The 14049-nt window shown below is 39.9% G+C and overlaps 1 protein-coding gene across 3 annotated transcripts in view; it reads left to right on the forward strand.

Moving 5' to 3' along the window:
• The first annotated feature begins 289 nt into the window (after nucleotides 1-289).
• Nucleotides 290-14049, forward strand: part of Aebp2 (AE binding protein 2) — a 131706-nt gene continuing 117946 nt past the window's right edge. The window contains exon 1 of one of the 3 annotated variants that reach the window (XM_047550402.1): nucleotides 290-1028. In XM_047550402.1, the coding sequence (XP_047406358.1) occupies nucleotides 361-1028 (668 nt within the window). In that variant the 5' untranslated portion in view covers nucleotides 290-360. The remainder of the gene's footprint in view (nucleotides 1029-14049) is intronic. The other 2 variants (XM_047550400.1, XM_047550399.1) reach the window with 2 other exon arrangements.

Consider the following 14049-nt stretch of genomic DNA (forward strand, 5'->3'; position numbering starts at 1 on the left):
CGGCCCGCGTTCGGTCGCGAAGCCCGGGAAGGCGTGGGAAGGCCTCGAGGAAACTCCGAGCACTCGGCTGGGCCGGGCGGGGGCGCGGGCGCAGAACTCGCGGCGGGGGAGGTGCCGTCTCGTGCCGCCGCGCAGGCGCGCAGCCGTCTCCGCGTGAGTGCGCGCAGTCGCGCGCCTGTCCCCGCGCGGGCTCCGTAGCGCGTGTGCAGGCTGACGCAGCTCGCGGGCCCTCCTCCTGCTCTGCAGCGGCGGCAGCGGAGTTTTGGGCGTTTGGGAGGGGGCGAGGGAGTGAGAGTCGAGAGAGGGAGGTGGCGGCGGCGGGGAGGAGGAGGAGGAGGAGGAGGAGGAGCAGGCGCCGCCATGGCCGCCGCTATCACCGACATGGCCGACCTAGAGGAGCTCTCCCGCCTGAGCCCTCTGCCCCCCGGCAGCCCTGGCCCAGCGGCGCGGGGCCGGACTGAGCCCCCCGAGGAGGAGGAGGAAGAAGAAGAGGAGGAAGAGGAGGCGGAGGCCGAGGCGGTGGCGGCGCTGCTGCTGAACGGCGGCGGCGGTGGGGGCGGCGGAGGCGGCGGCGGAGTGGGGGGCGGCGAGGCGGAGACGATGTCGGAGCCGAGCCCTGAGAGCGCCAGCCAGGCTGGGGAGGACGAAGACGAGGAGGAGGACGAGGAGGAGGAAGAGGACGAGAGCAGCAGCAGCGGCGGGGGTGAGGAGGAGAGTAGCGCCGAGAGCCTGGTGGGCAGCAGCGGCGGGAGTAGCAGCGACGAGACGCGCTCGCTGAGCCCCGGCGCCGCCAGCAGCAGCAGCGGAGATGGGGACGGCAAGGAGGGCCTGGAGGAGCCCAAGGGACCGCGGGGCAGCCAGGGCGGCGGCGGGGGCGGCAGCAGTAGCAGCAGTGTCGTCTCCAGCGGTGGCGACGAGGGCTACGGGACCGGGGGAGGCGGAAGCAGCGCGACCTCCGGGGGCCGGCGAGGCAGCCTGGAGATGTCGTCGGACGGGGAACCCCTGAGCCGCATGGACTCGGAGGACAGGTCAGTGCGCCGAAGCGTTTCCCCCTTCCCTTCCTCCTCTCGAACTCCCGGATCCCTCACAGGGACCAAGGGGACTTTTTGCCGTGATCCCCCCTGCTCCCCGAATTCTCGGCCCCTCCCCCAGGCTCTCAACTCGGAAATCCCTGGCCGCCGCCGCGCCCCCTCTCGGATAGCGGCTTCCAACTCTCAAACCATTCCCCCCCAACTCTCCTTTCCCCGCCCTCTTTCCCCTCGGCTCTGCACTCCTTTCGGACCTGAGGACTGCTCTAACTTCGGAGACAATCCCCAAACAGGCCCAGACCCTCTGGCGGAGCAGAAGAGGGCCTTGATGTACACCTCGGTACACAAGGTTAGCTTCATCCAACCGTGTTCGTGAACACTTGTCAGAACTATAATTGACAAGTGTTTTCCAATATGGCTGGTCTCGCTTGGATTTAACAGAACTTCCTTGTCCAGGGAGGAGACCCTATCACTCCTTTCTACTTAAAAAAAAAAAAAAAAAAAAGACAGTTGTTTTATATTTAATCATTACCACCAAGATTCCGTATTTGTACCCAGTGATGTGGTCTCCAACGAGATTTCAATCTTTCCTATTTGTTTTCTGATCAAATCTGGGAGAAAGTTGAAAACACAGAAATCATTGTGGCATAGAATAGTGAATTGATAGCCTTTTAAAATAACTTTGCTGAATCAAAGAGGGTTGGAATGGTAGCAAATGTAGTCATGAAGGTAAAACAGTATGTAGCTTAGAATCTTTATTACATGGTAGTATTTCTAGATGAGAGGCATGGTTTAATGGATGATATTTAAAGTCGTGTGGTGGTGAGGTCTTCAATTAGTATTTTTGTAAAGCTTGTTAGAAATATCGTGGAGATTGACAAATATGCATCCCCTCCCCCCCTTTTTTTTCCCAGGACATTTATGAAAAGTGTTGTAATGGTATATGCTTCGGTTATTACCATTACTTTGATCTCTTTGGAATACTTAATATTTCAAGTAGTTGGTTTTTAATGTATTTTAAAAAGTAGAATGAAATGCATATTATGCTTCTTCTAAAGTATATTAGCATTTATTTTGACCATCTGCTAATGTTTTATTAAGCAATAGAATTTTTAAAAGTTGACAGTGATTTTAATTTAGAAGTTTAAGCATTTTGAAGTTTTAGGAATTCTCATTGTTAACGGATAAAAACGAACTCCTTATAGTTAATGCTCCAAGGTCTACAAGAACCAGAATATTTTGAAAATCTAGTATTAAATTCTTTTTGAGATTTACTTTAACACCTAGTTAACAAGATAAGATACTTTGAGTAGAGTAAAATAGACTGTTTAAACCTTAGAAAAATTTTGAATTGTACAGGCATGGAGATGTACAGGAAGAACATCAGAAAATTGATGTGAACTCCAGAATGAAGCATGTGCTATTTATAATTTTACTAGTTTATATATTTCATTGATAGCACTACACATTTGAAAAGTTGACTTTATACAATCAGCATCCATTGCAGTTTTTCTGTTTACCTAGAATATATATCATGGGTGTGCACATGTGTAGTGCCTTACACTACAGTTTAAATGCCTCCACCTCTTCCTCACAACTATGGTACAAGATAGGTAATATTTTGACTTCCATTTAACAGATGAAGAAGCAGTTTGTGTGTATGGCTTGGAAATGGTAGAGCTGAATATGAACAAAGGTTCTCAAGTTCAGTATCTCCACTTGAGAAGAGTTATAATAAACCATGTTAAATAACAAGTGGTGTGTGTCTGTTTTGTTTTAATTAATATCCATCTATTACATCTCTTCAGGAGTCAGTGAACTATTGGTCAAGTGAAATTTTGGTTTCACTGGATATTTATTTGAATATCTAATTTTTACACCTTATCTCAGAGTAAGGAGTAAAATTGGTGTTACAGGCCCCCCAAAAGATTAAAACTTGATAAACAAACATACTTTAATGCTTAAATACTACAGACTGCAAAATATGGTTTTATTATTACTTCATGGTAGTAGATTTGTCACTTGTATGAGCAAACTTAACTAGTGAAACTGGACTGTGGTCTTGATAATCTTAATTCTGAAATAACCTTCTTGTTGACTTTGCAAGTTTTTTTGTTTTCAGAGTTAATTTGGGATAGATTCGTAATTCTTACAAACTATACTTTAGGTCATACAAGTCTATGTGGATATCATAGGTTGATTTCATGTTACTCATTTGTAATCAGTGGAAGAATATAGTATTAAAGTGCTTTTAAAATATTGGAGGCATTCCTGTGACAGGGATTCTATTATCATTAGAACTTTGTTTATATTGGAGTGTCTATTCTGTTTTTTTGTCATTTTGAAATTATATTGTACTTTTGAATTTATCTGATAGGCTTTAGACTATTGAAATTTGTTAAATATTTTTGTTGGTGCTTTTTATTTTTATTATTTATTTATTGGTACTGGTAATTGAACGGAGGGTTGCTTTACTAGCTACATGCCCAGCCCTTTTTACTTTTTAATTCTGAAGCAGAGTATTGCTAAGTTGCTGATGGTCTCACTTATTTGTTGTGGCTGGCCTTGATCTTAAAATCTTCCTTTCTTCCTCAGCCTCCTCCAGAGTGACACAGATTACAGGTGTGCTGTTTTTTTTTTAAAAGAGAATCCACCACGCGAGGGAAGCTGAGACAGAAGGATCAAAGTTCAAAGCCAGCCTCAGCAAAATAGAGGCACTAAGCAACTCAGTGAGACCCTGTCTCTAAATAAAATACAAAATAGGGCTGGGGATGTGGCTCAGTAGCCAGCTGCCCCTGAGTTCAATCTCCGGTACCAAAAACAAACAAAAAACCAAAAAAGAGAGACAGAGAATTAAAACAAAAGACTAGAATTTGTGACCTGAGATGTCTTTTACAGACATGTATTGAAAGTATTGGGTGGTGAAAAGTAAGTAATTTATAAAATCATTAAGTGACACTTGATACAAAAAATACTGATTATTTTTCGTAGGAGAAAGTTATTCAAAGCCAGTGTAAATTTGCAAATATTTTTTTTTAATTGAAAGCCTAAAGTTGATGTATAATACTACCTTTACTTTAGTAATGAAGATATAGAATTTTCTTTAGGGGGAATATTTAGTTTTGTGAGACCACTAAAAACTAGCTTTTATTTGAATTTAAAAACTTTAGGTACTTTTAAAAAAGTTAATTATTCTTTAAGTTAATTTATGACACTAAGTTAACTTGAAAAATGGTTTTTAATACCTCATTTCCTTTTTCTTATTTCCATTTTCTAATATAATAACTGTCATGTAAAAAAATTCAAGGAAAAAAAAAAAGAACTTAGGAAGCATTTGTTGAGTGAATCATCCAAAGAGTAATTAAATGCCGTGCTTGTACTGAATATGTATTGATACTAAAAAGATAATGCCAAAACAGGGCATGGTGCTGCATGCCTGGAATCCCAGCTGCTAGAGAGGCTGAGGCAGGAGGAGTGCAAGTTTGAGATCAGTGAGGGCAACTTAGTGAGACACTGTCTCAAAAAATAAAAAGGGCTGGAGATGTTGCTTAGTGGTAGAGTGCCCCTGGGTTCAATCCCCAGTACTGGGGGTGTGGGGGAAGGCAAGAAAACAAGAGACATGGTCTCAGTTTCAAGTAGTAAATTAACTTTTAAATAGAATTTTAAACAAAATGCCTGTAAACTTATTATAGTACTTGCTATTCATTCAGATTTTTGAAGGTATTACTCTTAGCTTCTTATCTGTGTGGGTGAGTTGACAACAGCCTATCTTTTGTGGTTGTTATTTTTATGTTTTTTCTTCCAATATAAGCCATGACTTAACTTTGAAAAAGCTAAATTAGCCTGGCCTGGCAGTACACGACTGTAATCCTGGTGACTCAGGAGGCTAAGCAGGAGGATCACAAGTTGGAGGCCACCCTGGCCTCCAGTTTAGTGAACTCCTGTCTCAAAAAAATAAAAAGGACCAAGGATGAAGTTTAGAGGTATAGCACCCCTGGGTTTAATCCCTAATACTACCAAAAAAAAAAAAAATCTAAGATAACTTTCAACTTCTTCATCAGTCTTTCTGGATAATTGTAGGTGTAAAGTGTAAAGTGCATATGTAAGCATTGGGAGAGTTAATAGGAAAGGGTATATATAGAACAGAAGTTAATGGTCAGCAAAGGACCTTTATCATTTTATGGGTCAGAATTTGGAACTCCTAGCCCTGTTGGTTGCAAATTTTGAGATATAACTTGCTTGAACATTAGGAAAATTGGCTTATATAGTCCAGTATCCCAGTAATATGATAAAGAAGATCTTTTTTCCTAGTGTAGAGACTGAATGTTTGAACTCTAGAACATGGCATGTTGGGGTTGTCAAGATTTACTAAGGATCTATATAATTGAGTCAGTAAAATACTTTGTGTAAAGTACTGTGTTGTTCCTATTTCATGCTACAACTCCCTTTCACTAGCTACCCCTTTCAGTTCAACTGCAGCTGTTTGCAGTCTGTCTGTCCAGATTCCTTTTTTCCACCCCCTCAGTACGGGGATTGAACCCAGAGCCTAGCACACTGCCAGACCAGTGCTCTACCACTGTGCTATATATCCCCAGCACCCCCAGCCCCTGAACCTTCAAAAATTATTATGATTTTTCTGCTACTAGGGATTGAAAGCAGGTGTGCTTAACCACTGAGCCACATCCCCATTTATTTTGAGACAGGGTCTCCCTAAGTTGCTTAAGACCTTGCTAGGTTGCCGAGGTTGGCTTTGAACTTGAAATTCTCCTGCCTTAGCTTCCCATGCTGCTGGGTTTACAGGCATGTGCCGCTGTGCCTGGCTAAATTAAATTTTATTTTGAGACAGGGTCTGGCTAAGTTTCCCAGGCTGCCCTCAAACTTGTGATCTTCCTGCTTCTGCTTTTCATGGAGGTAGGATTACAGTTATGCACCTACTACACACATCACTATCTTTTATTTTGATGAAATATAGGAAAAAGAGCTTCTAATAGTTCTCGTTTTCATTGGTAACATATTACTGCTTTCAGTTAAGAAAGATTTGGCTGTGTTAAAAAAACAAGGACAGTAAAAACTCCCACAGATTTCATGATTGTACTTTACGGAGAGGTTCTAAGGAACTTTTTTTTTTTTTTTTCTCTTTAATTAAAGAAGTATTGACCATTTTGTTGAGCCACTTAGGGAGTCCTGTATGTAGGCTAGGTTGCTGCCAAACACTGGTATTACTATGTGTAGGACTTTTTTTGTGTGGGAGATATGACAAAATACTTACCACTTCATCCATCTTGTCTATTGGTGTTAGACTTTTAATCCAAATAGGTTTTTTCATAGCTCCTAGCAGAAAGCTTCCCTAAGTCTGATGTGACCACAGATTTCATTCCTTGCCTATTATATTAGTTATTTGATGCTGGGTAACAAATTACCCCATAATTTAGCAACTCGAAGGCTGAGTCTCATGAGGTTGCAGCAGAGGTATTGGTAGCTCTGCAGTGAGATAGGAAGTGCCATTGTAAGATGACTCACTTTAGGAAGTACCATTCTAAGATGACTCACTTTTGTAGCTCTTTAGCAGGAGGCCTCAGTTAACTTATTAGCTCAACATGTCCATAGGGCTATTTGTGTAGTCAGTTTCTCCCAAGAAAAAGAACAAGGAGGAAGCCATATTGATCTTTTATGACCTAAATATATCTGCTCATGTTTATATGTTTTCACTTAGCAGATAAACTTTTAAATCTCTTTTTTTCTTCTTTTGGGTACCAGAGATTGAACTCAGGGGCACTTGACCCCAGTCCTATTTTGTATTTTATTTAGAGACAGGTCTCATTGATTTGTTTAATGCCTCACTTTTGCTGAAGCTGGCTTTGAACTTGCAATCCTGCCTCAGCCTTCTGACTCTTTCTCTTTTTATGTGTAGTTTCTGATAAATTTAATTGCTTCAAAAATTGACTAACCCTTTAAAACCCATCAAAATGCCATAATGATGCTTTCATGGCCTTAAACTTGGCTTTTCCTTTTAAAGTACTGGGAACTGAACCCAGGGCCTCACACGTTAGGTAATTGGTCTTTGACTGAACTGCGTCTCCATCCCTTTTTATTTTTTATTTTGGGACAGGATCTTGCTGAGTGTCCCAGGTTGGCCTCAGACTTGAAATTGTCCTGCCTTAGTCTTCTGAAGTGCTGGGATTACATGTGTGTGCCACCACCTGTACTATTAAAGTGTTCTAAGGTCCTAGTGACATTTCTGTTAAAAGAATCCTGTGGGGGAAAAAAAAAAAAAAGAATCCTGTGAGCTGGGCACAGTGGCACTTCCCTGTAATTCTAGCATCTCAGCAGACTGGAGGCAGGAGGATCACAAGTTTGAGACTGGCCTGAGCAACGTAGTGAACCCTGTCTCAAAATAAAAAGGACTAGGGATGTAACCCATTGATAGGTTGCCTCTGGGTTTAGCCCCAGTACCAAAAGAGGCAAAAAAAAAAAAAAAAAAAAAGAATACTGTGAACTGTTCTGTAAAATATATGTTATGTGAGTGCATGCTTCGTTTTTCCTGTTGAAGAATGGCATTTTTGAGGTCAGGACAGTTTTGCTCATTTAGGATTCTGTAGTACCTAATAATACCTTGGGTATGGTGAATCCTCAAATACTTACTAGCAATAGATTGATATCCAACAATAGGATTTGCTTATTTACTCTCTTAATACTTCAAGTTTCTCATTTTGTAAAAGGGGGACACATAATAAGCTAGGCGCAGTGATGCGCACTTGTAATCCCAGCTATTCAGGAGGCTGAGGCAGGAGGATTGCAAGTTTAAGGCCAGCCAGTGCAACAGAGTGAGACCCTGTCCTAAATAAAATTAAAAAGAAAAAAAGGGGAACAATATTAGTTATTAGCCTATAAGATTGTTATGTGGATTATTTGTCAAGTATTGGCCACATAATTAAGGATTCACTATCTGATAGGCATGTGTATAGAATTCCCATTATATGGACTGGGACTGTAGCTCAGTGGCAAAGTGCTTGCCTACCACATGTGAGGCACTGGGTTTGATCCTTAGCACTGCATAAAAATAAATAAAATAATTTTAAATAATTATTTAAACATATATTAAAAAATCCCCATTATGTGCCAGATATTACTTTAGATGCTGGAAATAAAGCAGTGAACAGAACCATGTCCTGACTTCATGAGTGTAGGAGACAGATAACTGCACAAATGAACTGTGTTAATAGTGATTTATTATTATTTGAATTTGAATGAATTGTTATGGAACAGTGTAAGATCTGTAATACCAAAAAAGGTGCTATACCAAGCATTAAATGTATGGCAAATATTTGCAAAAGAGTGCTGCAAAAACTTGGGAAATGTTACGGTTGAACAAAGTATTTCATTATAAAAATCTACGTTTTAATCTAGTTTTCTTTTCTTTTCTTTTTTTTTTTTTTTTAAATTGTTTTCAATGGTGGAGGTTGAACCCAGGGCATCTTGCTTGCTATGCGAGTGATCTACCACTGAGCTATACCACTGAGCTATATCCTTAGCTCAGTGGTAAATCTCTTGCTTTTCTTTCCTACACTTGCTTACTTTCTCCTCCTCGCTTTTCACTCTTGTGTGCGCCCTTTCTCTTTCCCTTTCTTTTCCTCTCATTTTCTCTGCAGGGAGACACTCTGTTTGCTTAATAAACTCCCTTATGTGGGGGGGGGGGGTTTGAGATCTTTCTGCCTCAGCCTCCTTGTCCTGTTTAATCAATTTTCTGTAATGTGTCTGCATTATGATGGACTTGAAAAGCCTCATAGTACCTCTTAATTTTAGCCATTTTAATATGAAACTAGTATACATTGATATAAAGACTTTGAAATATGGAATAAATGGTTTTGGATTTACAGTGCTTTAACTATAGGTTGAGTTCATGGTGTTTGTGTGTGTGTGTGTGTGTGTGTGTGTGTGTGTGTGTGGTGAGCAGGGACCAGTGTTTGAACCCAGGACCTCAAACGTGCTAATCATGACCCTAGCACTGACCCTAGCACTGCTGCACCCCTAGCCTAAATTCATTTTCGTAACCCAGTTACGGAAGTTTGCATTTGTGAAAGTAGTATTTATACTGGCCTTAAAACTAAAGTGACAGATTTGGTTGTGGAAAGGTGATGACATAGTACTTGGATGTTTAAAAATCATTCCTTGACCACTTAACTGATGGTTAGCATTGTGCCCTATTTAGTGATAAGAAAAGAATACCATGATACTTTCATAGATGCTTAGTTTTTAATGAGAATGTTAAAGAGATGATTGTGCTATTTTCTATTTTTTCCCCGTAAGTTGTGATAGTGCATTAAAACTAGAGTTGGAGAATATTGTATAGTCAGTGATTGAAGATTTGGTCGACTGGTGAGGCCCTGGGTTGGCCTCCCAGCAGTGTGATGGAAAAACAAATTGCTGGGAAAAGGGGATGGCATATTTGGGTTAGATGAATGTTACAGCAGTCTTAAAATTTTTTGGTGCTGGGGATTGAACTAGAGCTTTGTGCATGCTACGCAGGCTCTCTACCACTGAGCTACAGATCCAGTCTGGTTTAGATGAATGTTGAAGAGAATTTGAGAAATCCTATTTGAAACATGGAGGCAGGGACGAACATAGCATGTTCAGGAGACTTCCTGCCTAGATCTGAGGATCCATACTAGATCTAGGAAATAAGAATTAATGGCTACGAGGACCTTTTATACCTACACCATTTTGCACATCTTATTATAGTTTTGTGAATCACATAATTTTGCCTCTTCTCAACTTTTGTCTTTGTAACTCCTACTCAAGTCTTACCTTGAACATTCTGTTCCTGATTCTTTGTGAGATGTATTGCCAGCAGGTTGAATTCTTCATTGTTCCTATTAAATTTGAGTAATTGTTTGCTGGACTGTGCACTCCCTGAGTTTGGGACTTGTGTCTGTCTTGATCGGTGCTCCCTCCCTTGCACCTAGCAGTGTTTGACATAGAATTTAGTTATTTTTGAATATATTTTGGAGGAATGATGAAAGTTATGTGTTACAAGAAAATTAATATGTGGCAAAGGTAGAGAAGGAAAATTTAGGATTTGGGAGAAATTAGGAGGGAATTTGTACGTGTGTAAACTGAAGAGAGTTGAATTAGAATAGGAGATGAGGGGAATTACATTAAAGGAAAGAAAAACTAGTTCTCTTGATGTGCCATAACAAAAATCAGTTATTATTTCTGAATGAAAACTTAGTTTTAGTAGGACATAGTGGTGCACTCCTGTAATCCCAGCTACTAAGGAGGCTGAAGCAGGAGGAATATAAATTCAAAGGCCATCTTAGGCAATTTAGGGAGAACATGTCTCAAAATTAAAAGGGCTGGAGATGTAACTCAGTAGTAGAGCACTTGCCTAGTATGTTAGAAGCCCTGTTTTTTTTGGTGCTACAGATTGAACCCAGGGTCTTTTGCTTGCGGGGCAAGCACTCTACCAACTGAGCTATCTTCCCCAGCCCAGAAACCCTGGTTTTAATGCCCAGTACCACCAAAAACTCTTCAATGTTTTACCTTTAGAATTAAGTGAAATGCATATGTAAAGGACCCAGGACCCTATTTAATTCAGAGATACTTCATTTCTTGTGCAGAGAGGTGTGATGGAAAGAAAATGCAGTGAGAATAAATGATCAGTGTTGCCATCTTTGCTTTACTAGGTACTTCCTGATGGAACCTTGGCAAGTGATTCTGTTTCTCTGAACCTCAGATTGATTTTGACACAACGGTTTAAAGTAATTTGGCACATAGTTGTGAGGATTCTGCTAATAGATTTGGCAAATACTCCAAATGGAAGTCAAACGAATATGTAATATATCCTTTAGACAAACCCAGAATATTGACTAGTGTAACTTTGTTGTGTCCAGGATATTAGGGATACTTTTACCTTTTTTTTTTTTTTTTTTAAATGGTGCTGGGGATCAACCTTAGGTTCTTGAGCATGTGAAATGTAGCTCTACCACTGAGCTACACCTGCAGTCCTCAAGGATTTTTCCAAAGGTTTTTCTGGGTTCAGAAGTCACCATATTTCTATTTTATACATTTGGTATTGTATTCAAATACCCATTCTTGTGTCCTTGGTTTCATGTCCCCATTCCCCCCCGGCAGTGCTAGGGATTAAAAAAAGGACCTTGTGCATGCTAGGAAAGCACTTTACCACTGAGCCTGTTGTCATATATTCAGGATGAAAGGTCAGAGACTGCATGGTAGTACATGCCTATAATCCCAGTTACTTCAGAGGCTGAGGTAGGTTAACTGAAGTTTGAGATCTATCTGGGCAACTTAGAACCTGCCTCAAAAATTAAAAAAAAAAAAAAACAAAAACAAAAAAATAAAAAACGCTGGAGATGTAGCTCACTGGTGGTAGAACACCCCTGGAGTTAATTCCCAGTGTCAAAAAAAATTTTTTTTTTTTTTTTTGAGGCAGTCTTGCTAAGTTGCTCAGTCTGTCTTTGAACTTTGGATCCTCCTGAGTAGCTGGGTTTACAGGTGTGCACTACTAGGCCTGGGCTTTTTTCTTTTTTCTTTTTTTTAAAAGAGATGTTGTCTCCCTGTGCTCAGTTTGGCCCCAAACTCATGGGCTCATGCGGTCTACTTCGGCCTTCTGAGAAGTTGTGTGCAATTAATTGTACCTGGCTAAGTCTTGTTTATCTTTATACTTCCAGAATTCAACTACCACACTCAATAATAAGCCATTCCTATTTTGTAACTCAGTGATTGGTTGAATTGAGTTGAATTTAGAAGTATGAGATGCATATTTCTTTTTTTCTCCCTTCATTAGTGGGGCTACATGAAACAAGAAGGGGGAACCATTCTTGCATACTGTAAGAGTCTTGTAGAAATGGAATCATACACAGTATTTCTTTTTGTGACTGGCTTATTTTCAGGTAGCATAATGTCCTCAAGGTTCATTCATGTTGTAGCATGTGTCAGAATTTTTTTTTTTTTATTTAATTTTTTTTGTGATGCTGGAAATTAAACCCAGGGCCTCATACCTTTTATGCAAGTGCTTTCCAATGAGCTACATCCCTAGCCCTTTTTTATTTTTTATTTTGACACTGAGTTTTGCTAAGTTCTTGAGGCTGTTCTGGAACTTGTGCTCCTACTGCCTCAGCATTCCAGATAGCTGGGATTATTGGTGTGTGTCACTGTGCCTGGCAGAATTTCCTTTTTAAGATTGAGTAATAGGGACTGGGGATATAACTCAGTTGGGATTATAGGCATGTACTACCATGCAGTCTCTGACCTTTCATCCTGAATATATGACAACAGGCTCAGTGGTAAAGTGCTTTCCTAGCATGCACAAGGTCCTTTTTTCAATCCCTAGCACTGCTGTAGAGTGTTTGCCTCACAAGTGCAAGGCACAGGGTTCAATACTCAGCAACGCACCAAAAAAAAAAAAAACAAAAAAAAAAACAAAAAAAAACCCAAAAAACCCCAAAAAAACCAAAAAAAACACCTGAGTAATATTCCATTGCATGATTGAGTGATATTCCTATGTATATATCATGTTTTATTATTAGTGGTACTGGGAAGTAAACCCAGGGGCACTCTATCACTGAGCTATATCCTCAGCCCTTTTTATTTTTCATTTTGAGGCACAGTCTTGCTTTGTTGTGGAGGCTGGCCTGGAGCCTGGAATTCTTATGCCTCAGGTGTGTGCCACCACACCTGACTGAGAATGAATCTTGTGCTGGGAATTGAACTTGGGTGTCCCCTAGTCTTCTTTTTTTATTTTGAGACATGGTCTTGCTAAGTTGCCAAGGCTTGTCTTGAACTTGTGATCCTCCTGGGTGACTGGGATTACAGATGTGCCACTGTGCCTGGCTAGTAGTATTTTTTTTTTCAATGTTTTAAATTCATTTTGGAAATTAGTCATTTGAATATCTTTTGAAGTGTCGGGCACTGCTGTACTCATTTTTGCCATTAGCATGTATATGAAAATCATCTGACAAAATTATTCTAAGGATTTAACATTTATTTAAAAAACTAAATACATGTGATTGCTTTCTTATGAAGAGTAAAAGATCATTATGTATTTTGTAATTGTGTTGAAGTAGGATGTTTCTACTATTATAGTCTTTTAGAAGATAATTGCTTGCTGATCTCTTAAGCTAGATAAAAAATATAGGTGGAGTAATCTTTAAGAGCAGTAGACTTGAGAAACAAATTTAAAGTAATACGCACAGTGCATAGTGGTGATGAAAGATTGCAGCCTACTTGTTTTCCATAGATTATATTTCATCATTGTTGCATAGAGTCCCTTTTGGCTAATTTAGTGAATGCTGCTAGGTCTTGGGAAGAAAAATCTTTTGTCTTTATCCAGAGAAGTGATTGTGGGGATAGAGAGTAGGCTCTTTCTTGATTAGAGAAATCCATTTTAGCTTTTTAAATTACAGTGATAATAGCTTGTAATTATAGTAATAATACCAATAATAATATCTTGGTTTTGGCTAATGATTTTTAGTGTGCCTCTAATTAATTTTTTATGATTATGTTACTGTGACAAAGCCATATATTTTACTTACCTGAAAGTTCTACTTAAATTTGTCACTAAAAACCATGAGCATTCACTGTGTGCAAGGCACAAGTTAGTCTCGGAGTTTGCTTTAAATGAGAATTTTATAGGTAATTCACAGTACAAATTAATTGGATCAAAGGGAACAGAATTCATTCTACCTTAGTTGAGTAGGAAGGGCCTTAGGGAAATTTGACTTATTTATAACACACCTATGTGTAACACGTACAGTAAAATAGGCACTCGTCTGTACTTTTCTTCCTAATTGTTTCTGAGTAAGGACCAAAAAGCATATAACACTGCAGCAGTTTAGAAAGCATATTCTCACAGCCTTACAGAAATCTGATGGTCTAAATGTTTTTACTTTGTTTAATATCAGTGTCCATTACTATTTGTTAATGATAAAGAAAAAGTAAATTGACTATACCTTTGTCCCCTTGGAATGAATATTTGGAGATGGGTTTTATGTTGACATTATTA

This window comes from Sciurus carolinensis, chromosome 4 (genome assembly GCF_902686445.1).
Source record: "Sciurus carolinensis chromosome 4, mSciCar1.2, whole genome shotgun sequence".
Classification (NCBI taxonomy): Eukaryota; Metazoa; Chordata; class Mammalia; order Rodentia; family Sciuridae; genus Sciurus; species Sciurus carolinensis.